This window comes from Serinus canaria, chromosome 3, assembly GCF_022539315.1.
Source record: "Serinus canaria isolate serCan28SL12 chromosome 3, serCan2020, whole genome shotgun sequence".
Taxonomy (NCBI): domain Eukaryota; kingdom Metazoa; phylum Chordata; class Aves; order Passeriformes; family Fringillidae; genus Serinus; species Serinus canaria.
This window is the reverse complement of record NC_066316.1, coordinates 107,607,863-107,630,018: the sequence shown is the minus strand read 5'-3', so window position 1 is coordinate 107,630,018 and position 22,156 is coordinate 107,607,863. Positions and strand designations below refer to the sequence as shown.

The 22,156-nt window shown below is 40.7% G+C and overlaps 1 protein-coding gene across 1 annotated transcript in view; it reads right to left on the bottom strand.

Annotated features, from left to right (window-relative positions):
- Positions 1-4,827: 4,827 nt before the first annotated feature.
- The window catches only part of CLIC5 (chloride intracellular channel 5), a 51,385-nt gene continuing 34,056 nt past the window's right edge, over positions 4,828-22,156 (bottom strand). The window contains exons 5-6 of the mRNA XM_009095954.4: positions 7,292-7,473; positions 4,828-5,070 (exon numbers count right to left, since the gene is read on the bottom strand). Of these exons, the coding sequence (XP_009094202.1) occupies positions 4,903-5,070; positions 7,292-7,473 (350 nt within the window). The 3' untranslated portion in view covers positions 4,828-4,902. The remainder of the gene's footprint in view (positions 5,071-7,291; positions 7,474-22,156) is intronic.

Below are 22,156 nucleotides of genomic sequence, written 5' to 3'. Positions count from 1 at the left end.
GGATTCTTTGGGCTTTTATGTCATGTGCTAAAAACCAGACATATCAAGCTTTGGAAAACAGAACTGGATGGGGTTTCTGGGCTTTTCTGGGGCTGAGTGTTGTTTGGAATGTGGGACAAGGAAATAAAGCAGCTTAACGCTCTCTGCTTTCCCTGCACGTGAGCTGGAAGGGGAGAAAAGGCACCAGGACTCTTCTTTTCACTGCTGTGCACTGAGTGGGCTGCCCTAGCTCAGTGTCCAGACCAGCAGAGCCCTCCTGAATGGAGGAAATGGGAAATCTTTGAGTCAGAGGGAACATGTCTACTACCTGAGAGAAACGACCAGGCAAAGCCACCTTCAACTGCCTTGCTCATGTCTGTGCTGAAATTCAAAGTCCAGACTAAACAGTTACTTAACTCTTGGTTAAAGGATCCCAGATGGGAAGACACAATTTTAAAAATTATTTTCATGTTGTTTTCTCAAAAAAAAAAAATCATTACCTCCTTCAACTTCTCAACAAGTATAAACCTCACAGCTTTCCTGCCTCCTCTGGAATTACAAAGTCATTGCAGACATCAAAATTAATGAAGAGATGAAAGATTCAGCAAAAAGGCAAAATCTTACTGGAAAAATAGTTCTTAATATAAAAAACAATTCAAGAATAAAGAATATGTTTAGAAAAGCAATACACAAAGACAAATTTCCTGATGCTTAAAAGAATATACGTGAAGGAAGACACAAGACCTAGGGGTTATTTTTTTCTTTAAAACATCAATTATTTTTTTTAAATAATGCTTCCATGTGGTTCTGGTTTTACAGCAGTGTGATTTCCACTGGCTAAATTTTTGCACTACTTTCAACTCAGCTTATTAGCCAAACTCAGGTGATGCAGACAGGGGGCTTCATCCCACCAGATGGAAGGGCTACACTAAAACACAGTTTCCTCTGTGCCCATCCACAAGAATCCTGCTACTTATCACTGAGGAAATGGTTATGGCTAACTTGGAGCTGAATTTGAGCACAGACAAGAGACAGAGAAAGGTGTTTAGGGGTTAAAATAAAATAAATATATATTTAAATAAGTAGTATGTGCAATTGAGCTGAACTTTCTTGTGGAAACAAGATTGTCAATTTTCTTTGTGCTACAGACCGTCATTCACCCTGGCAGTGGCTTTTCAGCTGATGCAACCAGAGGAGTAACAAGTAGTTCTATATTTCACACTAGACCTAACAAAGCAATATCATTATGTGATTTCTATAGGAAAAAATGTTTCTTAGAAGCCCTGGTTTAAATAGACTTTAAAGAGATATTCCTTAGTCCTACCTGTGCTGCAAAATGACCTCTTGGCAATTTAAACGGTTCTAACAGAGAATAAGGGTAACTAATCTGTGGGAGCCTCAAGAACTCCCATACCACTGCTAATAGAAGAAAAATCAATATTCCTTCCAATATGAATGGAGTGTTGGATTGACTGAGCAGGGAGCTTTGAAATAAATATCTAAGAAATGTTTGGATGAAATGGACATCTTCACAGACATTTGGTCTGCATTTCTGAAATGCAGATGATTAAATCCACATTGTTGGCTTCTTCCCTCTCTGCACTATGTCTTTCTTTACATCTTGCAAAAAAATTTATGAACAAAGTAATTGTAAATCTGCAATGTCTGTCTTGTCACTTAGATTCTTTTCAGAAATGCTGCCTTGCCAATGTAGATATACAATCCTGTATGATTAATATTTATTACTTATAATTCTAAATACAATGGAAGGTCACCAAAAATACTCTGCCTAACAGAGTCTGGAGCCCTTTACAATCTCATTGGTGATGGATCCTGAGCCTTGAGAACTGAGCTCAAAATCTTAGCAAAACACTTTTCTATGTAGGATTTCCAGTATTTCCTGCTTCTGGCAATGGATAAAGCCAAGAAGCACAAAGGTGAGTGAAAGTTACAGATCTGAAAACATGAGCTTGGATTTCAAACCCAAACAAAGGTCAGGGAATGCCTGAACCTGTCCATGATCTTGGATCAGTCTATAATAGAGTTATGAGTAAAATGCAAAGTTAGGATGCAGAGTGAGACTTGAATTCAGACAGAACTGGCACTGTAGCTGAAAACTGCTCCATTTTCCTCTAATTTCTCATATCCATCATTATATTTTATCTAGATATTTTGGAATACTGTGTGAAAAATGAATATATTTAAGGATTTTTTTTTTTTTTGCAATTTATGGAAAGGAAATTAGCTTGGGGACTTTTAGATTTTATTATGAAATCTTAAAAGTTTTTAAGAACATGCAAATCATCTCAGAAAAAGCTCAATGCATTTATAGATAATTTCTTTTTGATAAAAGCCAAATAATTTTTAAATATATATTTTTTAAAAACAGATGCAATTCAAGGCCACTGAAATCAACTGATTGTGATTTGGCCCTCTTCTATGAAAAACATACAAGAGAATTTCAGCACTATGAGATTCAGCAAAATGGTGAAGATTCTGAGATAGAAATCAGGGCAGATCCTGGTTCACCTGCCTGAGATCTGCTGCATGTTTGGACAGTCTTCTTTTAGAACACAAATATAATAAGCAGAGAGAAAGAATCTGCATCTGCTTCTGTGTCTTTTATTCAAATGTTCAAAGCAACTGTGACTAAGAAAAGCTACTGTGCAAACCTGGGAAAAGGCAAATGAAAAAAATGTCCTTTCTGTTGACTGACAGGATCATACTAAGAGTAAAAAGCCCCTGGACCATTGATCAGATAGAAGACTTTTCTCTAGGAACAAGCTTGCAGAGCTTTGCTAATTACACTTTTCTAAACTGACCAAGCCATCCTGACCCAAGTGTTGAGTGAAAACGAAAACCAGAAAGACAGAAAGAATCAAGTCAATTAATATAAATAAATAAATAAATAATTGCCAAAAATTTTAAAAATAAAGAAAAATAAAATAATATCACAATAATTTCAATCTCATGAAGAAATGTTTTTAACAAGCTACATGTGCTTGTGCAGACACTTTTAATCTCATCAGATTTTTCTGGCTGCTATTAGTGTTCTCTGAGCTAGCTGATTTCTCAGCAATATTTTAAGGAGTGCCAGCCTTTGCCTTCCAGCCTAGCCGCTGCTAAAATAGCCCATTCCAGGAGAAGACTTTGGAGTTCATGGATTTTCTTCCAAGGTTTTGAAAGTTCAGAACAAATTGACCATTGCATGTGAAACAATAGTCAACCACAAACTCTCTTCAGTCAATGAGCTACATTCTGCTCCCAGCTGGGTCAGTGTGAAAAGTGGAATTATCCCACTAAAGCAAAAGGATGGTTTCAGATTGTCATCAGCATCACACTGCAGAGCCTGGCTTTCAATGCTGTTCCACTTTCCCAGCTCTCTCATTACAAACATTTCTGCTCTGAGGTTGCCCTTGGTCACAGCTCACCAGCTTGGGGTTCCCCTTAAATCAGTGCAGCTTTAGCAGCTCTGATAAGAAAGGGAGCCACATCAGGTTACATCTCAGCTTTATTTTATCTTTTAAAACAGCAATAAATCCCTCCACAAACTGAAACCCACGAACCATGTGCTCTCCTGTATGTACTGGAGCACATGAGTTTCAAGTGAAAGAGCTGTCATTCTGAATCTGCTGAAGAAACGTGCAAATAATCACCAGTGTAAAGTAGATGTGCCAGGCAGGCACTGCAGACAGAGCAAAAAAATCTCTTTTGGGAAAAAATGCCTAATTCAGAATTGTGGAACCTGGATGGGTAAGACCTGGATGAGTGGGATTGAGGCACCACGCAGGGATTTCTGCCAGCACACTTGCTGAATTCCTGGCTGGAAACATGCCTCTCACTGTGCCAGCCTGCCCTCTCTGAGGCTCTCACAGCAAACTCCTCCTGGGGTGAGATGCTGAGCACTTGCAAGTGACCCATCTGGAGCCCAAGGCGACGAAAGCGCTTCCCCTGCCTGGAATCCGTGCGCAGTGACAGCTTCCCACTGCTGATCCAAGTTTCCCAAGATAGCAATTATAGAGGAACTGGCAACCATACAGTCAAGACGACAATATCCTGCGTGGTTTGGTTTGCTGTGCCAATTCCCTCTGTGGGTGCTGGAGTCAATCTGCTGCCCCTGTTATTGCTGTGTCTGTCTGTCTCTACCAACCAGCAGATCCACTGGGCATTTTGGCACAGGCCCTGCTCTTCCAAGGGCTGCCTGCTCAATTGCTCTTTCACCCTCTTGCTTTATACATTCGGATCCAACAACACCATGCAAATTTTATGCAGAGTAGCATCTGCAAGTCTGACATAGTCACTCAGGCTTCCCCCTCTTGTGCCAAGTTAAAAATAAATACCCTATAAACTCCTGGGCCTGCTAAGACAGAAGATACATTCAGAGAGTTTATTTAAATATAACTGCTAAGAGCATTTCTTCTTTAGGGTCAAACTCTTATTTTCCCCCCCTCTCTCTCTCCTAAATTTTGTTCTTGCCACAAGGATCTTAAAAGAACTGAAGGAAAAAGCGTCCTTGAAATAATCTAGAGAGGAACCAGTTCAATGTGTTCCTAACTCTCCCACCTGAAACTTCAGCTATGTTTAAAACTCTAAACTATGCAGGTCATGATGTACCCCCAGCACAGAACAAGGAACTAGTCAAGCGGACTCATTTCCAATACTGATTGCAAATAATACTAGTTGAGCTAGATCTTGGGTTAGACTTCAAAGGGTGTCCACCCCCACAACCCCCCCCCCCACAACCCCCCCCACTACAGCTGCCTTCCCTTTTCTCCAGGGAGAGGCAGATTTGTCCCTGCCCAATATACGTGGAACAAGTGAAGTCACAAAGATGCCAACCAGACAGCATAACGATAAAGTACATCTTAAGGCAACAAGGAGCAGAGTCTGTAAAAGGGGATACTGAGCCATGGCTGGGGGCAGTTAGGACTTGCTGAGCCTCTTGGCCACATCTGCATAGGCTTGCTCGATTTCTTTGTCTGCTGCACAGGTGTTGGTGAACTCATCCCTGCTGTACGCGTTCTTCAGGTACCGCCACAGCCCCGTCATCTCCGCCGGGAACTCGAAGTTGCGGTATTTCTTTGCAACAATCTAAAGCAAAGATAAAACACCTGAAAAAACCCATCTCACAGGGGATGCATCTCCTTCTTAGGGAGGTTCTTGCTCTCTTCTGTCATATAATTAACAGCAAATGAGAGGAATGTTTGGAGAATCAGGGATTTATCACAGAAAAGCCTTAGAAGTGTCCCCTATCTTGCAAGGCTGCTGCTTGGCCTAAGGATACTTTAAGGTTACAACCTGGCTACTGTTACCAAATTTCAACTTTTATGGTACTTGAAGTTCATTGATTTTACCATATTGAGGTTTTGGGGTTTTTTTTTTTTTACCAGTCTAAAGTACATCACTTAAAGCTGAGACCATATATAAGCAGGGCCTGAATCATCAAGAGCAAGACAGACTTAAGAGAAAGGCATTAGTAATTATCATAAGATATTTTCATATTAATTATTATATTTAACATTATTTTATATATATATGGTATTATATTTTAATATATGTAATACATTTTCCTGGTTAATGGTGTCAGAGGATATAACTACCTACAGCTGTTGGAAGGCTGGATCCATGTTCATGAAAAGGAAAAATGCAGGGTGGTATGGGTACCATGATTAGGAAACCAAGATGATTTAGCATATATTAGAAACAGGAGCATTGGGATAAACTGAGAGAGAAAATGGTTATTTCAAGACTTGTTAGACTAGGAAATTGTCTATCAAGGCAAATTTTCGATTTCTAAAAACACTTAGGCCCTTATTCAGGAAAATAGTTAAGTGCATACTTAATTTTAAGCACCTGTACAGCCCCATTGAAGTCAATAGGATTAATCTGCACTTAAAGCTAGTTAGTTGGTTAAGTACCTTGCTGGATTGGGATATTTCAGTTTCCCTGTAGGAATATACCATAAAGAATAAGCTTGTGGTGACAGAGTGAACTATCTGATAGGAAAGGATGGATTAGCTAATTTAATGAGCGCTTCCAATCTCTAATTTTTCTGACAGTATAAAATTGTTGCTGGGCATAAATTACACACATATGTGCCACAGAGTTCCCCTTTATTTTTAAAGCACATGGTTTTCCATCTCAGATTTCTTACGACAGTCATGTTCTCAGAAATTTGGACTTGCATATACCAGGATCCACTTGGTATATGCAAGTCCAAATCCTGTCCTAAACTGCATTTAATTAAGCATTCCTGCCTTCCATGATGCTTCACACACTTATGGGGAAAATAAAACCTGCTGGGCAACTTAACATTTTTAAAATTTCCAGCACACATCTTCCATCAAATGAAAAAATAATTCACCCTTTTCTTCTATCTGTTAAATGCTTTTCAGGCAATAACCTATGGCTACGCTTGTCTGAGAAAAATTTTAATTCTCTTTTTACATCTTTCATTTCATCCCTAGGAGACAAGAACCAGTGAGGGGCCACACATTCATTTTGCGTTGTCTGACTCCAACGTTGCCAATGAAGACAAGCCAGAATAAGCGCTAAACCTGTGAGGATATTATCACATTTCTCACCTGGTGACTTATGTGCTTTCTTAATTTTTTTTTCTTTTTGCATGTGTGCAGTCAGCTCCCAGGCTTAGTTTATGTTTTGGCTCACAGAGCCAAATTAGATGCATGACTTGGCTTTAATTCCTCGCTCACTCGCTTACCAAGGTCTGCCAGGTACTTGCATTATTCTAAAGAAACATGTCATCTGATAAGTTAAATAAATGCAACATTTAGAAGTCAAAATGATGTACACGATTTGCATTATACCAGCAACCATAGTACATCTTAAATCCCAGACCCTGGCAATGACTTTGATTTGTTAACTTCTCTGTGTGAAATAACAGATGGAATAAAAATTCCCCAAAGAGATGCACTGCTGCTCTTAAGTTACAAATGGGTGGGAACTGACTAAAGTTTTGACATGTTTCTTAAGGGCATTAGGAACTAATTAATACAAAAGACTGCTGCTACTTGCACCAGGGTAAAAATAAAGAGACATCTAGAACTTAGTACTGTCTTCACAACTAATAAGTGATGGGACAGTTTTCCGATGAACTAAGTATAAAGTTCCTTTATTTAGCCTATAGGAAACACTGAAGAGCAAAACTCTGTTTCAAACTGCTCTTCTAGTCCTCAAGGACTCTCTGCTGAAATACAGAGAGTACAAAAACATTGGCTATGGCACTCAGCTGTCAGAGCAAGACACATCATGTCAGATCAGGCTTCTTTGACCATCTCACAACACCTTTTACCTTGACAACATGGAGTTTGGGCAGAAGGTTGCAGTCAGCAAGTGTCAGGTCATCTCCATCCAGAAACTTGCGTTTAGACACTTTTTCCTCTTCAGTGCTGTCTGCATCAATCTCCTCGGGCAGGGGAGTTCTCAGGTAGTCATCCAGCTTCTTCAGAGCCTTTACTAAGCCCCTTTCAAGAGCTTTGCCAAAAAAAAGCAAAGAATAAGTGATTAGGGCAGGATAAAAATTGTTTATAAATGCTCATTATCAATGGCTATGGTAGTGTCAAGAAAAAAAGCCAAGAAACAATTTATTCATTGTTAATTTGTGCTCCAAAGCTGACACAATCCCATGGAAAAGTATCCCAGCAAAGTACATCTGTCTGAGGATAAAGCTCATAATGCAGTGGGAAAAGGGACACAGGGACCTTTCTGTACCATGTCTTCTCCTGACAAACAACAAAAAGCAGTGAAAGAGGTGACAGAAGGAAAAAACAGCTTGACAAGATGATACACCAAAAAAAACACAAATTGCCTACAATATTCTTCTGGTCTGTTGAAGCCATCACACAGGGACTGAAACCCTGTACACTGCTCCTTCATTTTTCTAACCAGCTGCATAGGACTGCAATGAAGCAGAATTTTCTAGCATTACTTCAGCTCTATCAAGTCCTAATTTTACTTCTTTCAACACCCTTGCAGAGTAATTAAAGGCAATAGCAGTATTTCCAAAGATGCTAACCAGAGCTCCATAGAGCTGAAAGATACGCTACAAATGAGATGAGATATTAGCCAGTGTTAAAATTCCCATTTAACTCTGGTTCAACTTAGGTGCAAATGCTCTTTTTGAGAGATCTCAAAAAGTCTTGCAATGGAGAGGAAAGTCCAGACCTCTTCATTCAGTTACTGAAGACCATATCCCACACTGCTGCTGGCTCCAACAAATTCCAATGTTCAAATGCCGTCTTGACCTCTACAGCAGAGTGCAAATTTTTCACCCAAGCAAGGCGTTTGTGTTTTTATGCTTCGCTGTCAGGACAATAGGAAAGCTTGCTTGCAATTGCAAGTGCAATTTGCACTTATAAAAAGCTGGATAACTCTGTGCAGGTTTGTGCATTACTCAATCTGCAAACACTCGGGGCAAAGAAGGGTCTTTCGTGTTTCTGTCTGAAGGGTGAAAAGCATGATGGAGTCCTGGTCCCCCACAAGTGCCCCAAAGTGCTAAAGCAACACAAATAAGAAACAGCAAGAATTTACAATGTGAAAAAATAACAACATGGGCTTAAGGCCAGAATTTCAGCTGGTGAAAATTACCTGCAGTGATTTATACTTGCTGCAGATGTGGCCTGGAGTCATTATTAATGGTCTAACACTGTAAAATCCTATATCTTTGGGTAACTTACTGCCGCTGAACTTAGGGGAGAGTTACTCAGGTGGTACAGCACTACAAGGCCTATGGAGATAAGGACAAGGACTGATGGGTTCAAACTGAAAGAGAAGAAATTTGGTTAATTATATGCACGAAATTCTTTATGGTTACCCAGAGAAGCTGTGGCTCCATCCCTGGCAATGTTCAAGGCCAGAGTGGACAGGGCTTGGAGCAGCCCGGGATAGTGGGAGGTGTCCAAGGCAGGGGGTTTGCAACTAGATGGTTTTTAAGGTCTTTTCCAACCCAAACCTTCTACAATTCTATGGCCGTAAATATATTTATGGACCACAAAAGGCACTCAAAAGGGCTGCAGCAATCACCTTTCACAGAGAGCCTTGCTGGCACAGGTAACGCCACAAGCTCTGCTGTCAGCTGCCCTTGTGCTTTGGCACAGGGAGAAAGGCAGCTCATCCAGGGCCACTGAGAGAGCAGGAGCTGAACACCACAGAACATGATTTCCCTGCTGCCCTAACATCCATTAAACCTGTGCCAGCAGTGGAAGTCAGATTAAGCCACTTGATGCCTTGCTCCCACTGAAGTCTCTTGGCCCAGTACCAGGGAACCATACCAGCTCTTTTGTGGCTGACTCTGAGACACAGTGGCAAACCCTGGCTTAATTGATTGACTGGAGAAATGACTGCAATCCAACTGAAAACACCCCCACAAACATAGCAGGGAGGGAAGGAATTTTATTTCTGAAAGCAGAGCATCTAAAGCGACTGAAGTGCTGCCACGCATAAAACAAAAGTGTTGCCATCCTACATTTAATCAATTCAAATTGAATTTTGACACTGACATTCTGCTGTCAGATGCTGGCAGTGGTGCCTTTAATCGCCTGCAGCTGTCCTGCCTCACAACTTCCATGGGAGGGTAGGAACTGTGGAGTGTGGCAGCACTCAAAGGATTTAGCAATCTCTTTTTGGTTTGACCTGTAACACCTGTTGAATAGACAGCTCTGCTTCGCTTGGTCAGCCTCAGACTGTGTCCTCTTACAGTGTGTTCATGCAGAGACAGTGGACTTGAATTACTGTGATTTCATTCAGTTTTGTTCATCTGGGTTTTAGAGAACTGGCTTAACACTGACCACTTTGCAGTATTCCCTTCACCCAGCAGGATTGTTGGTTCTCCAAGTCATCTGAGCAATATTCCAGTGTCAGGAGGATGTTTGATGCTTTGTGCAGCCCATGGGGTCAGTCAGGTGTGTGCACAGAGACAGCAGCAGCAGGTGAAGTGTGTTTATGTAACTCTTCTGGAACTTATTAGGTTTTGGGGTTGTTTTTTGCTCTTATTGCTCTATCAAAGTGCGTCATGGCTGTCCCAAAAACAATGCCTGGAGTGCAGCCTGTTTGTGACAGCAAGAAAAACAACTGTCTGAATTCATAGTTGGCTCTTGCATACAGCAGCTTTAGGCCAGAAATAAGTGTGTATGTTCAGGGCTCAATACATCTGTGACCTAATTCACAGGCTCTGCTGGAGCCCACAGGATGCTGACACCTCACACTGAAATCACCACAAGGTCAGGACCATCTTATATCCTGACAGACAAGAACTGAACAACTACTTGTGACACCAATGGCCCCATTTTTTTAACCAAAACTCTTCATAGTAAACTTGATCTTAGATCCTAGTAAAGTTCTCAGAACAGTCTGGAAAATAGGAAAATGGTGAATAAGAGAGAACTGCTCTCCTTCCAATTAAATAGTGAAAAAAAATTGAAAAACTAAGAGAATTAAAATCAAAACATTGCCACATCAAATGGATTTTAGGTGCACAGAGACAGATTTTTAAGGCCTGTTGATGATTTCCAAGGCATTTTTTTAAATCCATATTCAAATATCCATGTTGCAAATCCTACTTTCTAGGTGCCCTAACACACTCAGATCTATCTCTAGGATTTGAAATCTTATGTTCCTTGAGAAAGTACTCAGGGAAATCCCCACTCAAAGTAGGAGAATGTGTAAAAGAATCTATTTTTCTCTCTTGCCTGGTAGATATTTATGCATTATGTGAAAGGTGAAAAATTGTGAATGGAGACCAGGAAATGACCTCTTCAGAATAGCCCACAGCTCTGAATGTCCTGGGACTCTTCCTGAGGAAAGAACTGTCTGGGTTCACATCACTGATCAAACTCAGCTTGGAATAATTCCTTAAATTTGGACTTAATTCCAAACTTCCCATACTATGGCTATTTCATGAAAAGCTGGGTGACTCTCTACATTGTCTCCACTGAGAACACAGGGGAGAGGATGCACTCACCAAGGCAGGGGCCATGTGAAAACCAGTCAGCACCAGACTGGATGAAGACATTTAAAAAGATGTGAAGATCTAAAAAGTTACTAATTCCCCATTTGTGAGAGTACCACCCACAGTGAATTTCAGAAGTGGCTAAGCACCTAATTCCCTTGGCAACTTGTCCTCTGGGAAACATCATTAAAGAACTAAATAGCTTTGCTGATAACAGCTAATGGGTGGGATTAATCTTCCCTGAATGAGTAAAATTAAAAGAATAGGTTTGAATTAAACACCCTGAGAGCTTCCTCTCTGTTCAGTGGAGTTTTCTCTTCTACACTTGGCTTTGGTGACCCCTAAATGAGCTGTGTGGAGAACTTCTCCTGAAGTGTCTAATCATACCCTTGCATTGTCTTGGTAATGTCAGGGTGGAGGATTCAACATTACAACACCAAGTAGAGCCAGGGCTGAGTATGTGGCTCTGGGCTGCTTTTGAAATTTCTACCTCCAACTGCTTCCCCACCCTGCAGACTTTCATTAGGAACTTAAAGATCCCAAATGTGATCAGCTCTGAGAAGAGCCCGGTCATCAGCTTATCCATGCAACAGCTGAAATGTCTGAACTCTTGGAAACCATTTTTCTGGACAGTGGAATCACCAAGCACAAAGGCACCAGCATCATATTGCCTTCACTGGGATATATTTAATATAACCTTGAATTCCAAGAAATTCTACTCATGTATAATCAAAATCCATGGTGGAACCATCTCTCTCAGCCTCCTCTACTTCATTCTGGGCTACTTATGCAGCCAAAGACAATTTCTAGCAATGACAGTCCTGCCCTGTCATCCCACCAATAATAAATAATAATATTAGTAAAAAAACCCTTGTGAGCTTTTTGTGATTTTTTTCTTGTCCCTTAAAAACTAGGATTTTAAACAACTTTGCTTAAGAATTCTGAGTTAGAAGCCAGAAAAATAGCACTTTCCAACCTCAAAGCAACCACAGAACACTTAATGAATGTATTACCATCTGTCAAATGCACAGGGTGAGGTTCAATTCAGCTGATGATACCTAATTCACATTGATGTTCTGTTTTCAGCAGAAGGTTACTTGATGTTGAACAATGAGATTAACAAATTCTGACATGCACAGAAATACAAATAATGTAACAAAAGTTAATAATGGGCAAAACTGTGCTCTCAGTTACACTGACATAAAAGAGGAGTAACTGCATTGTCAACAAGCTATTCCATATTTACTCCAGTTCAACCAAGAACAGACTTTGGCTCTGTTACTCAACTCTTCAAGCAAAAACTTCCTTAAACTATTAGCCTGTGCAACTATTTCCAGGGGATGGAGAGAAACTCTTGTGCCTTGAAGTACTTATACTACATCTGAACAAAACATTGGAAAATGTAATGCATGGAGCAATCCTGCAAGTCAAGGAGAGGGCCAGATGACAAAGATACATTTATAGGTACTCAGGGTGAAATTTTGGCCACCCTGAAGCTCATGGAAGTTTTGCTGTTGCCTTCAGTGGGATTAGGATTTCTCCAGAAGCTTTCAAAGCCAAAAGAGACTATTTTAATCAGTTAATCTGACCCCTGAAATAACACCAGCCATAAAACTTCCAGCGTCATCAGTCGTTTCCATCCCTGTTTTCTGTGGGTCAAATAAGGCTGAAGCAAAATGGAAAGTAACTCGAAAGTAGTAAAAAAAAATGGATTGGAAAAAGTAAAACTGATTCAGACTGCCCACACCCACAGCATTTGCAGAGGTCAGGCGAGGACTCTTTTTCCCTTTCCTTGAACTCCAAATATTTCCTTCCTTGTTTAATGTTGGGACAAGGAGAAATAGCAAAGCAGACAAAGCACATAAACACCAATCTCTGTGGCCTGAACGAGCCACTGGAAGGCAAATCATTCCATCTTAAAATAGCCTCGGAAAAGCTGAATTACCACCAGAGAAGCCTCAATCTCACTTTCTCTATCTCTCTCACTCTCTCTCACAGGCAGACTGGCTACCTAAATTTAAAATAGCTAAAATGTGGTGAGATGATTCCTTTTTTATGTGCTTGTGTGGAACCTCTTGCAGGATAAGGATTTCACCTGATAGTTATTATGGAAAAAGATTCAAAGCATAGAGGGCACAATCAGAGTACTAAGAACAATAGATTTTTAAGCAAACTGAACATAAAACTATTTGATTTATGTGAAAAGAGAGCAAAAATATTTAATTTTTTAAATTATTTTTTAAAAATAGTTAAATTTTTTAAACAAACTTTAGGCAAAAAAAATTGCAAGATTTCTAAACAAACACAAAACCAAGGAAGTCATGTTTGGGGATAGCTGGTTAAGTAAGTCTTGCCTAGACATCCAATAATTTTGGCATCACTTTGTAAATGGTGACAATTTTCAAAATTAACATACTATTTCCAAATTAAAAGGAGAATAACCTTCTGTTTCAAACAGTTTAAGAGAAAATACTTTTACTTTCCAAAGCAAGTTATTATTCACAAAATTCCATCCACATCTGCCAATAAATCAGGTTACTCACACCACCCATGGCATTTTTATTAAGTAAACCTTTTGTCACAAAATATTTTCTCCAAGTGAAGGACAAATATGTGTGGCCTTCTTTCTAAGTGATTATCCCTGTGACAACAAGGCTTCAGTGACTGAAGCCCAGCAACATCTTGTCTTATGTAGACAACATCTGAAACTACCTGAGGCTGATCTCAGCACAACTGCAAGGTTCTTAATTGTCAAGCCCAGGCAAGTACAACAAACCATGATCCATGTACAAAAATGAACAATTCCTGCTGCTACCCTGGATCACTGATTGATGTTTTCCCTTTTTACTGCTTTCTTCCATTGCCCTCCTGTAAGATTTATCCTGTAACACACGCAAATGAACTTGGTGAAATACCAATGAGGGAAAAGGGGGAACAGTACATAAATATTCACAGTCTCAATCAAACCATCTGAGATTTATTTTTCCTTTAAAAAAACAAACCACCTTTCCTGATCACTTCCAGATTCACAGTTTGATATTACACGAGACCTAATACTGTTTTCTGGTAGGAGAAAGGAACAAGCTAAGAAACAGCAATTTAAGGTAAGAAAATAATATCATTCCACTAGTCTGACAGTCTGATTAAAAACCAAGGATTCATATTTTCACTCTCTTTTTTGTCCATCCTGCCCCTTTTTGTGTGTGTGTTTTCCAGGCTGGCTCAACAGAGTATTGTAACTGTAATCTGTATAGATTAATTCTTCTCCAAGGAGGAGCTGTAACTGCAATACACATGACTCTGTACTCCACATTGAACAGTTTACCTTCCCCCCTCTGATTTCAATAAAACCCTTGAGATGTGAGTTCTGCCTTGACTTCTGTTCAGCCATTTAAGAGCTGGGTGCCTTGTCTAAGCTGGTTCTGTAGGCTCCCTCTCTGCTCAGAGGGACTGAGCATCTCCAGAGGGTAATTCCATCCAACTGCCTGAGACACCTGATTCAGATCAGGGTGACTCACTGCACACATGCCCTTCTTGCTGTGTGAATTACAGATGAAACCTAAAGGACTAGCTCAGACTAGACACCTCACTTTCAGGGAGGTGAAGTCAGGCGAGATGAATCCTACCCTTTGAATATAATTTCACAGTTCACCCAAGTGAGCTAGGATAATACCTCCAATTTTTTTAAAAGTCATTTAAATATTAGGGTTTACTCCCCATAGGGTAAATACATTGCCCATTTGAGCACTGCAGCATCCTTTCCAGACATGTTTCTGCCTCATAAAAACCCCAGCTCTGAGCAGCAAATGAGTGGGAGGTCACTGAGAGAGCCATTGGAAATGCAGAGGAGGGTGAAGGTTGTGTGCTCCCATGCATCCAAGGCATTTAGATGCCTAAGTCTGAGCCAAAGGGAGTTTCTGGAGTGATTCAGCTCTCCTATTAAAGATGCTCCACTCCAGATAAATAATTCAATATTCACTGGAAAAGAGACTTGTGCATGTTCCCACAACAAAGGTGAATACCCACACAGCCTTGTGAAAAAGCTGTGATCTCTCTGTCTCTGCCCACTTAATGAATCAACAAATACCTTGTGCACACAGAAGAGAAATAAATTAGTGTCTCTTACTCCTCAAATCCACTTTTTCCTGGTTTGGGGTTGTTTTAGGGGACAGGGGCTCATGTTCATCCTCCAGATAAGTCAGAGCTGGGACTTAAAAAGGGATTTTTTTACTCCCAGTCAGTGCTGGGGTGAGAAAACACCAGGAATGGGGTGAGTCACAAAAACACAGGGGCACACATGGAAACAGCCACACAACTCTGCTCATAAATCACCTTTCAGACATTGTCTGAGCCAGGCATAAACAGGGACGCATTTTCCATACATGTAGGCACATATATGTTGTTCTGTGTATGTGCAGTGAGAGAAATGGAGGTGCTAAGCACCAGGAACGCTTCCCTCAGAACTCAGAGGAACATGGAGCTGACACATCTTAGGGATACCCAAGCACCCTCAGAAACCTGGACACATCAAAAATCTGTTGATTTGCTTATGGGTATGATTTCCCTCGCCTGATTTCCCGTTGTTAGGCAATTAGTCTGACCTAATTATTCAGGTAGCAATGAGAGAAAGGCACCTCCAAAGGAAATTCTCCCAACTTAAGGCTCATATTTTAAGAAAAATCAAAATGCCTTTTAGAAATGTCTCTCTCCATTGATCAGAAATAAACCAGGACTTTTGAATGACTAATATATAACTTTTAGACAGATTTAGGTGAGATGATCCCACCCTTATCACCTCTCTTCCCTTGTCACCCCATCTACAGACTGATGATGTGGATTGATTGATTGATTGATTGATTGATTGATTGATTGATTGATTAGAGCTTCACCCAAAAAGTTTGGGATATTTTGAAAGAGATGTCTCAAAACCTCCATAAAAAGAATGAGAAAGACTGAAAGCTCAGTTCCCAGCTACCTTTTCTTAAGACAGAGAAAAATGATCCAATGTCATGGTTTAAGCCTGGCACAATACCAGTGCCCCCATGAGAACACCTACTTCCCTGGCACCTACTGTGAGATATGATCAGAGACAGAGCAAAGCAGGCTCCAACTTAAGGTTAAAAAGAGAAAAAAAAAGCATTTATTAACCTACAACTACAAAGGAAGACACACAAAACACAATAGAACATAAGATGAAAACCTTCCAAAATTCTTCCTCCTCCCCCCACCAAATTTCCAATTTCATTGCCACCCTTCAGACAATCGATTCTCAGTCTCTCGAGGAGAGAGAAGTCCCTCTTGCGCCACACGCCTTCCATGTCCAGTGCTCTCACCACTGCACATGGATCAGAGCTGCTTCTGGGGTTTTTCATTTTAAGGATACTTGACCAGTTCCAAAGGGAGCACAGTCCTTCTCCTTCTGGGACACTTGTCCCCCCCAAATTTCACCCCCTGGGGCCGAGGGGTCTCTTGAACAGAGATCGTCTTCTTCTTCTTCTCTTCTTCGAAGTGGAGGGCACCACCACACCCTCCTCACCCGTCGTCTCTGTTCACTCCTCCACATCACTGCACTCTCTTGGCTCTGAGCCATCGCCTCCCCCTAGAACGCAGTCTCTGTGGCACAGAAACACCCGTGGTTCTGCTGTGGCTACACAAGAAAAGTCCAGCCCAAAGCCACTTCATCATCTCCTCCCACCTAGAATTTTCCTCAACATCTTCTCAATCTCAACATCTTCTCAATCTCATCAACTTCAGGAGGACTCAGCGTTTGCAAGGTTCTCATCTTCCTTGGAGGGGTTAAAAGTCCCAGGCTCTCTGCCGGTTTACTTCGTCAACTCCCACGCCTGGCTGCCCTGCTGGGCACCCCCCCCTTCTCCTTCACGCCGGGCCACTATCACAGCACCACAGGCACCGGCTCTGTCTCTCTCTCTTCCTCTCCGGGGGGGGGGGGGGGGGGGGGGGGGGAATGGAGGATGGCTGCCCGAAGCCCTTGCAATGTTCTCCTCCACCCTTGGGCCCAGGCCTGTCCTACCTCTCTCTCTCTGGCCACATGGCTCCCCTCCCCCCCCTGCCCAGCCAAAGGAGCTGGGCAGGGGGGTCTACTCACTCTCCAGCGGGACTCCAAGAGGAAGTTCCCTTGGGAGATCACAGCTTTTAACCCCTGTGTTCTCAGAGGCGTATCCTACCCTCAGTGGACAAACCAGGTGCCAATATTAAATCTGAACACTGATTGGATTGCCCACACCATCACAAAAAACTTCATTTCCTTTCAAACCACGACATCCAAGGATTAAGAGGTTACCTGGATTAAGGAGACTTAAGGATCTTCTCAAGTTTTCTATATGGCCTTGTAAAAAAAAAATTAAATCATTTGCATTGCCACCTCCTATATACAATATAAAAATACTCTTTGGCTATAAACTTTACATTAGTAAAGCAGCTGCACCAGCTGTGGAAATATATTTCAGGTTTCATGTGATAGTACATAAAACAAAAAGAAGAGGCATCTTGGCATCTTTCTGTTTTTGTGATACCATCTGTCCTACTCCCAAGTTAAACCTAGCGAAGCAGGTGAATCAATAACACCTTAAATAGTAAGTTAGACATGTTTTTCAATCATCTAGAAAGATTGTTTTGACTTGTTTCTATTTTTTTACTGAAAACTCAGGTTTCCTCCCTCTCTTTTCTTATCCATTGTTACATTGGAGGCAAGAAGTAAATGGAATTCTTGTAACATTATCATGAAGAATGCTTTCAGAGCACTTCAAATGCTGTTTTTTTTAAGAAGAAAACCCAGGTGTTCAAATGACACCAAAGGAAAGCTTCATTCTCAAGTCTCTTAGGAGTCCCAGTGACCCTGAGGGCAGGAAGCAAGTGAATGTAAAACTACTGGCCTACAAGTGCCCCAGGAAGAACAGCACCGAACTTGTGTTTCACAAATCATCGTGACCCTGTAGCAGCACGTAAGTGACAAGAATCATTTCTAGGGCACGTCCCCAAGGGCCTAATCCTGACCTCTGCCACGTTAGTCTTGTGCAGGTGTCCCTAAAGCAACTGCAGACAAGCAGCAGCTGATTTGCAACAGGAATTTGGAAAATAAAAAAAAATAAAATAAAGCCCTGCAGATTTTAAACACACATTATTTTATAGTATGAGGTTATCCCATTGCTACCCCGATTTTTAAGAGTGTTCACTCAGAGTTTAAACTTTTGTTTTACTACTGAAGAGCAAATAAGACTATTCTGGGACTAACAAAGGAAAACTAACTTAATGTATCTGCGTTCAAGTGAGAGAAAAGTGAGATTCTGGTAGTGAGTGCAGCTGGGCTTTAGCAGCAGTGCTCTGGGGACCTCTTGTGTTCCTAGACTTAAGTGAAGAAATTTGTTCCTGTACAGGCTGTTGGTGTCTGAATCTTTAATACTAATTTCTTCCAATTCCAGGCAGGCAGAAGAATAAAGTCTGCTTCTGTTTACACCAGGGTAATCCCAACTGCATTCCACTGTTTTCAACTATGTTATTTAATTTTAGCATCAGTGAAGACACATGAGAGGGTGACAAAGCAATGCCTAGCTAGTAGCACCTGAGGATGAAATTTTAAAGCTATTAAGTACCCAAATCCCTTAATTCACTTGGAAAAATCTCAGTCTCAAACAAATTTATTTAGAATTTCAAGAATTTTCTGTGTTCAATTTTCCAGAATTTTTGAGTTCAAAAATTGTTACTGAGACAGAAAAAGCCATGAGATTATGAGATTTCAGTCACATCTTAATTCTTTCCCATTGTTTGTCTGCTTTTGAGATTTTTTTCAAGGTTCAAGCCCCTTTAAATGATTTAGGGATCATCATGATTATGCCTCAACCTCCCTGAAAGGAGCAGAAGCAAAATCAGTTATAATTAAGTCTGGATGTATGAAAACAATCCAAGAATTAGTAGGGAGGTCACACTGCCTCTGTTGCAACTGAGCTGTTGTGGCAAGTATTAAAAACATTTTTCCCAGTTCTGGTGTCCCCAATTAAAAAAAGGAAAAAGACACTGGGAATTCCAGCAAGAGGTCAAAGGAAAACAGTAAGACAGTACTCAAGGACTGGAAAAAAGCCTCAAAGACCAAAGACATCAGTGCACCAAGAAGACTTCAGTTTCTGCTCAATCAAACCAAATCCTTCTAAGGATGGAATATTAACATGTTTGCTCAATGGGCAAAACTCATTGGGATGTGATTTGTAGGAGATAAGAGTTAATAACACAAAGATTCTTCTGGCCTGAAAGTCCATGAAATTCAGATTACCTTTTTCTGCAATCACAAAAACCAGAAACAATTCTTGTAAAAATATCCTAATTCCCATTTTGTCACATAGTTTCTCACAGTGTTTTCAAGCTGAAAGTCAATAACTTAAGAAATATCTAATAAAGAAGCTTAGCAACATTGATTTTCATTTACATCTCGTTCTTCTTTTCCCTCTTATGAAGAACATTTTTGTGCATTAAAAAAATAATTATTGAAAAAAGTCTTTAAAAATCTGTTTAGGGAAAAACAGAATCTGGGCGAATTCTTTTCCCTTTGAAGTCATCAAAAGTTTTGCAAACTGACTTCCAGGAGCCAGTCACTACCATGTGATATCACTACCATGTGATAGCTTGCAATGGCTAAATGTAAACCCGTGAACAATCCTGTCAGGACATCAAGACCAGTCGGGTGTTTAAACCCAAATATTTGGTTATATAAGATTTGGACACTGAACTGAGCAAGGTCATAACTTCATCTATGTCTTTGCTGCGGGGAACACATTTAAGATACACCAAGTCTGTCACAACAAAGGGAACCATCCACCAGGGTAAAACCATAGAGCAATGAAGTTAAAACTCAATTCTAAATAATAATGCAATTTAGGCTTCCCATTCCAGCAGCAAGGCGCTTAATTCCTCCCAGGACTGCTGCTGCCAGATTGCTCTAATCCACTTCCAGCTGTGCTACTGCTCCTGTGTGCGAGCATGGGAGCTCAGTTGGGAAAGAGAACAAAGCATCCCAGCAAAGCCAGCAGCACTTGGAGGAATATTCCAACACACAGGGGAAATAATTCCCTCTTAAAGGAGAGTGTCTGCCAACTACTGCTCCCATTGCAAGTGTTTTACTCTAGGCCTGGCCATGCATACAGGCCCTGACTCAGCAAAAGCTTGAGAAAGTGCCTTAATTTCATCATGTCATTAACCTTGTTGACTTCAGCATGTTCTATAACTTTAAATTATATAAATACATATATTCTTTCTTTTTCTCTCTCTCTTACTCCCTATGGTATGCTATGTCTTCAAAGGTGCTTCAGCACAGACATGTCAGAAAATTTTGTCTGTTAGTAAATTTAATGCAAATATTTACTATTCCCAAAATGGCTGCATCTAAGATTGTTAACCAGGCATGCCAAATCCCTGTCTTGGAGAGCTTGCAGTCAGATCACATCTGGACTTACAGAAAATGTTCCTTTTGCATTGTTTTTAAATAATGTTTTTCACACTTCCACCAGGAAATCTTTGTTCCTCAATTAGCAAAGTATTAAAAGATGGAAAGCTCAGAAATATTCCCTTGTAAAGTACAGATTTCTCAGATTAAGGTGATGGCGTGTTATCATTTTGGAAAACTGAAAACCTCTTCCTTTTAATGACACAACATTTCAGTTCTCAGTTTTGGCAGGTTGAAAGATATTGGTCCTTAAAGCTGTCACTGGTACCAGACAGAATATTGATGGCTCTGGGCCTCCAGCCAGCACCATTTTGAGAACTTTCAAAAAAGTTATTTCTCAAGAAAACTTATTTTGCAAACTGCTGTTCCTGGGCATTTTAGACTTTGATAACTGGGCAGAAAGCAGATAAAGCAATTTGGGACAGGTGATAAATGCAACTTGCAGCACTTCTTAAGAAGTTAGCACAAAGCTACACCACAGTTTAGTGATCTTTATATGTGTGTTTTTATAAGGAGACAGAGTGAACAGTTTTATTAGCATATCATGAGTGAGTTATGTGGGTCATCCCAAATGAATGGCAATAAAAGCTTTATATCACACTCACCAACATGTATTTGGTACTTTATGTGCCACAAATGTTGCAGAAAAGCTATTTTACATATGTTTTAAAGACTGGGTATTTTTTATATTAGGGCTGGTTTTGTAAAGCTGCCAAGCACTTTAGCTACCATGAGCCCAACATGATTCAGCTCAGGGGGAGTAATAAAAACTTGTTTAAAACATTCTGAAAGAGCTTTTTTTTTTCTTTCTTTCTTTTTTTTCTTCAAAAGGCCAAAATTAAAGAATCATGGAATCTGCAAGGAATAATGGAATGGCCTGGGTTGGAAGGGACTTTAAAAGTCATCTATTTCCAACCTCTCTGCCAGGGACAGGGACACCTTCCACTAGAAGAATTGTCACCCTGACATGTTCCATCACTAAGCAAGTCCTTTTCTCTAAAACAATTTTAAAAGCTCTTTCTAGTCCTTCCTGGTTGTATGACAGAGAAAACTTGGCACTGTCACACCACAGGGCAAATTGTGGCTTATTCAGGGCCTTGGACCGATGTGGGGTTTGTAATGGAAAATGGGAATTCTTCAACTAAAGAGAATGAATAAAAAATGTAATGGCAAATTGATACACAGACATCACACACATATTTATATTTTTACCTATATCTTTCCATGGCACCTTGAAAATCTGTTCAAAAATCATAGAGCATAATGTTGGTCCCAAATCAGAGTCTGATCCAAGATCCCTGTCACAGGAAACTTTCCATCAACACAAGAGCATCAATCAGATTTTTAAACTTGCTCTGGCAAACTCAAGAGCAGCTTTGCCAGGAACTTTTCTGGGCACAGGGTGAAGCCTTGGAGGCATGGAACAGGACAGAAGGACCAAAGACCCGGGAGAAGCCATATCACAGTTATTACAGTCAGCTGTATTATGACCCCTTTGGCTGAGAGAACCCAGGCTGGAAGGAAGATGGGTGACTCCCTATCCTTCCCCACCAGGGGTGCAGATCCTCTGGGGACAGATGTTTTGCTCTCCTGCTGCTGGAGCCAGATCACACCATGCCTGTCAGGATATCCCAGGCTGCACCACCACATCAAGAATCTCCTGCCCCTGGCTCAGGTGCCACAGAGGGTCTGACCATGCAGCTGGTATTACTGTGAATAGTCTAAGCTGGGTTTGGAGTGAACAGATTTTCAGCTTATGA